The following is a 4,125-nucleotide window of genomic DNA, read 5'->3' on the forward strand; positions in this document are numbered from 1 at the left end:
TGTGGTTTTTTTATATCAACGTTTCTTACCTATTAGCATATAATTTAAATCTAACGTCATTTTATTTTTAACGTCATCTTAGCACAGGGTTAAAACAGGCCTGTGCGAAGCCATTTCATTAGGGGGGAGGGGGGCTACCATAAATTCTTGTCAAAAAGACGTTTTGGGGGGAAGCACAACTTCAAGCTTTGGTTTTTATCGTTAGCAATATCTTCAAGTTTACATGTCAAAAACCAAAGTAAAACTGTATTTCTTGATAAAACAAAAATGAAGTAAGTAAAGGAAAAAATAAGATGTTCCAGCTGCAGTTGTAATTAAATCATCAAAATATAAAATGACCAGGGCCGAGTATAATGATTTCCCATTAAATATTATCATTAACCAGCAACTATACTTTTTCTTCTTGCTACAGTTAGAACATAACCATTTTGTTTTCCATAAACATTTGTTATAAAAAAAATTTAATATACACACTATGGAAAAAAGAAACTAAGGCAGAATTTCAGTTGCACTGCAAAATCACTGAGTGAACCTCTTTGAAAAATTGCAACAAACAACACTCTTTTCTAATAAAAACGTCACACAACAGTTCCACTCCCCTCCGTTTTAGTGGACTGTCTATTTAAGAGCTGGGAACTCGAGGAATCAGTTTTTAATCTTTTATTCCTCTTTTCCTCGTAGCTTTTCGCAAAGCATTCGATGTACATATGGTAAAAATCCCGTCTGAATTTTTCACCACATAGCAAATATATAAATAAATTAATAGCATAACTTAGGTAGTATAAGGTATAAAATAGTTTCTGTAATACCATCTCGGTTGTTGTAAAATGGGAGCGCTTCATTATGTATTTGGATAAAGCCATTATAGTTCGAATGACATGACTTGGTAGATTAAGAGCTAAAAACACAAGAGAAACAGTAAACAAAAGTTTCGTAACTTTTGAATGGTTTCTCGACCTCTTGTTCTCTGATCTTTTTCCTTTGAGTCTTCGAAAACGATGGTAGCTTCTGAACAAATTGAAAGTGATGGTGACCATCAGAAATGTTATAAGCAGAGCAGGAAGTACTAGCGTCAAGGCTGTATCCATGTGTACAAACATTTGAAATAACTCGTCAAAGCGTGGAATCTCTGTGCAGCGCCCATCAGATACTCTCAATGTCCACAGTGGAAAACTGTACAAGGCAAGAGCTAAAATAAAGAAACCGCTGATGACGAGTTTCGATATTTTGGGGGTACAATACTCCATTACAGAAAACGGATGGCAGATTCGAATATAATTTTCGGCTGTGACAATTACAACAAACCAAACAGATAAAAATCCACAGATGTAAGAGAGGAAGATAGTCAATTGACAACCTCCTGGAGAGTTTAAAATAGCTATGTCCGTTACGTCTGTTATCCACACAATGATGAGTGAAATCAAGAAACCAATGTCCGAAACGGAACGAGCAGCTAGGTAGAGGCAACAGGAAGTAGAACGCTGGGACTTACTGAGGAAAACGGTGAGAGCAAAAATACTCCCAATGAGCCCAACGAAACAAAAAACTGGATTAGAAAACTTCTGTATTTTTGAGAAGATTTTTACGACATTGTCTGGTTCTGGGTCTTGTAGCATGCTAAAGTTTGACGTCGTATTCATCCTGAGGATTTTTTAGAAGAAAAATATCTTGAATAAGACCTGAAAGAATACCAAAAAATACTAACATTTAAATAAAGAATGAAATATTTCCTTCTGCTCTAAATTAAATGATTAGCATATAGACATATGTACTATGATAATGTACTACCTTAAGGACTGCTTATAAAGGAAAATAGCGAGTTTCAAGTTGATATCTTTGTACACGTACCTTATATCGTATATTTGATATATAACAGGTGCCTGTTCTACTGCAAGATCAATAAATTATCACCTTTGCATGTTATTTTCCCTTTTCAACACCTCTAATTATTTTGCGGAAATCATCGTATTATTCTTAAGGTTATGCAACAGTATCACGTTCTATCGGGATAAGTGGGCTTAACCGTACTAATGATCACTAAAACTCTTAAGAATTATTCACACATCAATCTGATTAGATCGTAAATTACTATGTCCAATACCCCGAGAGAAAAATCAATTCTTACGATTATATCCTTCTCAAACATAATTTTAATTGAAAACTATATCTTAAAGGGGCTGGTCTTGCAATTGATAGCATTGCCGTTTTTGTGATCAATTTTAAATTTCTATTTTTTTTAAATAACCCTATTTTAATGAATTGAACTTGCATGAAAATTCTTAAAATTCAATGAAAAAGCATTCTTCATAAAATCATGTCAAACACCTGTATTTTTAAGACTGTTATTGTTATGTTTACGTTTAACCGGATGTTTTCAATTTGCTTACTCTGCACACATCACTGAGTTTGACTGACGATACTAATGAATTTGTTTCGCTCTCTAATATAATTTTAAAAATTTTTAATTAATTAACAACAAATTTCCCACTTTTACTTAAATATTATTGATAACATTTAATTTGTGAAAGTGCGAAGATGTGTGTCAATTAAATGCGTCCCGAAATTTGTAATTTTAATACTTTCAAGATAAAAGAAGTTTCCAAACATGCTTTTATCAAATTTTTGTGTCAAATTCTCTAGAAAAAAAAAAATCATTTTTACTTGCTGAAATAATTTCAAAAAATATTCACTTCCAGTCTTGTGTCCAGGCCCCTTTAAAAATAGGCGCCAAGAAATCAGAGACAATGTTTAATTTTAATATCAATTTTAAAAAATATGAGAAATACCATTAATATATATATATATATATATATATATATATATATATATATATATATATATATATATATATATGTATGTATCTTAATCATATTTTATTTCATATAACAGTGCTGTTTACTTTCAATAAGTCCATGATGAAATTTGCTTGCCTTACATGCCAAGTTGATTTGTTTGAAACGTTTGAAAGCTGATTTTTCCCCCTCATTTTTTTTTTGTTTTGTTTTTGGATTTTTAGCTCACCTGAGCTGAAAGCTAAAGTGAGCTTTTCTGATCACCCGTTGTCCGTCGTCCGTCCGTCTGTCTGTCCGTCCGTCTGTAAACTTTTCACATTTTCAACTTCTTCTCAAGAACCACTGGGCCAATTTTAACCAAACTTGGTAAGTTTAAATTCTTAAAATAAAGGGCCAAGTCCCATTACAAGGGGAGATAATCAAGAAAAGACAAAAATAGGGTGGGGTCATTAAAAAATCTTCTTCTCAAGAACCACTGAGCCAGAAAAGCTGAAACTTATGTGGAAGCATCCTGGGATAGTGTAAATTCTAAATTGTTAAAATCATGACCCCCTGGGGTAGGGCGGGGCCACAATAGGGAATCCAAGTTTTACATTGAAATATATAGGAAAAATCTTTAAAAATCTTCTTCTCAAGATCCACTGAGCCAGAAAAGCTGAAACTTATGTGGAAGCATCCTGGGATAGTGTAGATTCTAAATTGTTAAAATCATGACCCCGGGGGTAGGGCGGGGCCTCAATAGGGAATCCAAGTTTTACATTGAAATATATAGGAAAAATCTTTAAAAATCTTCTTCTCAAGATCCACTGGGCCAGAAAAGCTGAAACTTATGTGGAAGCATCCTGGGATAGTGTAGATTCTAAATTGTTAAAATCATGACCCCCGGGGGAAGGACGGGGCCCCAATAGGGAATCCAAGTTTTACATTGAAATATATAGGAAAAATCTTTAAAAATCTTCTTCTCAAGATCCACTGAGCCAGAAAAGCTGAAACTTATGTGGAAGCATCCTGGGATAGTGTAGATTCTAAATTGTTAAAATCATGACCCCCGGGGGTAGGGCGGGGCCACAATAGGGAATCCAAGTTTTACATTGAAATATATAGGAACAATCTTTAAAAATCTTCTTCTCAAGAACCACTGTGCCAGAAAAGCCTAAACTTGTGTGGAAGCATTCTGAGGTAGTGTAGATTTAAAATTGGTCAAATCATGACCCCCGGAGGTAGGGCAGGGCCACAATAAGGAATCCAAGTTTTACATTGAAATATATAGGAAGAATCTTTAAAAATCTTCTTCTCAAGAACCACTGAGCCAGAAAAGCTGAAACTTAAGTGG

At 34.0% G+C, this 4,125-nt stretch overlaps 1 protein-coding gene across 1 annotated transcript; it reads right to left on the reverse strand.

The window, feature by feature from the left end:
- Window positions 1-498: 498 nt before the first annotated feature.
- On the reverse strand, window positions 499-1,673 carry LOC133189068 (CX3C chemokine receptor 1-like). Its single transcript, XM_061324504.1, has one exon. It carries the CDS (start codon window positions 1,638-1,640, stop codon window positions 579-581), a length of 1,062 nt encoding a protein of 353 aa, XP_061180488.1. The 5' UTR covers window positions 1,641-1,673; the 3' UTR covers window positions 499-578.
- Between the last annotated feature and the right edge of the window lie 2,452 nt (window positions 1,674-4,125).

The sequence above is a fragment of the Saccostrea echinata genome, unplaced genomic scaffold (genome assembly GCF_033153115.1).
Source record: "Saccostrea echinata isolate AGI-Se365-2 ecotype Australia unplaced genomic scaffold, CSIRO_AGI_Sech_v1 ptg000016l, whole genome shotgun sequence".
NCBI lineage: Eukaryota > Metazoa > Mollusca > Bivalvia > Ostreida > Ostreidae > Saccostrea > Saccostrea echinata.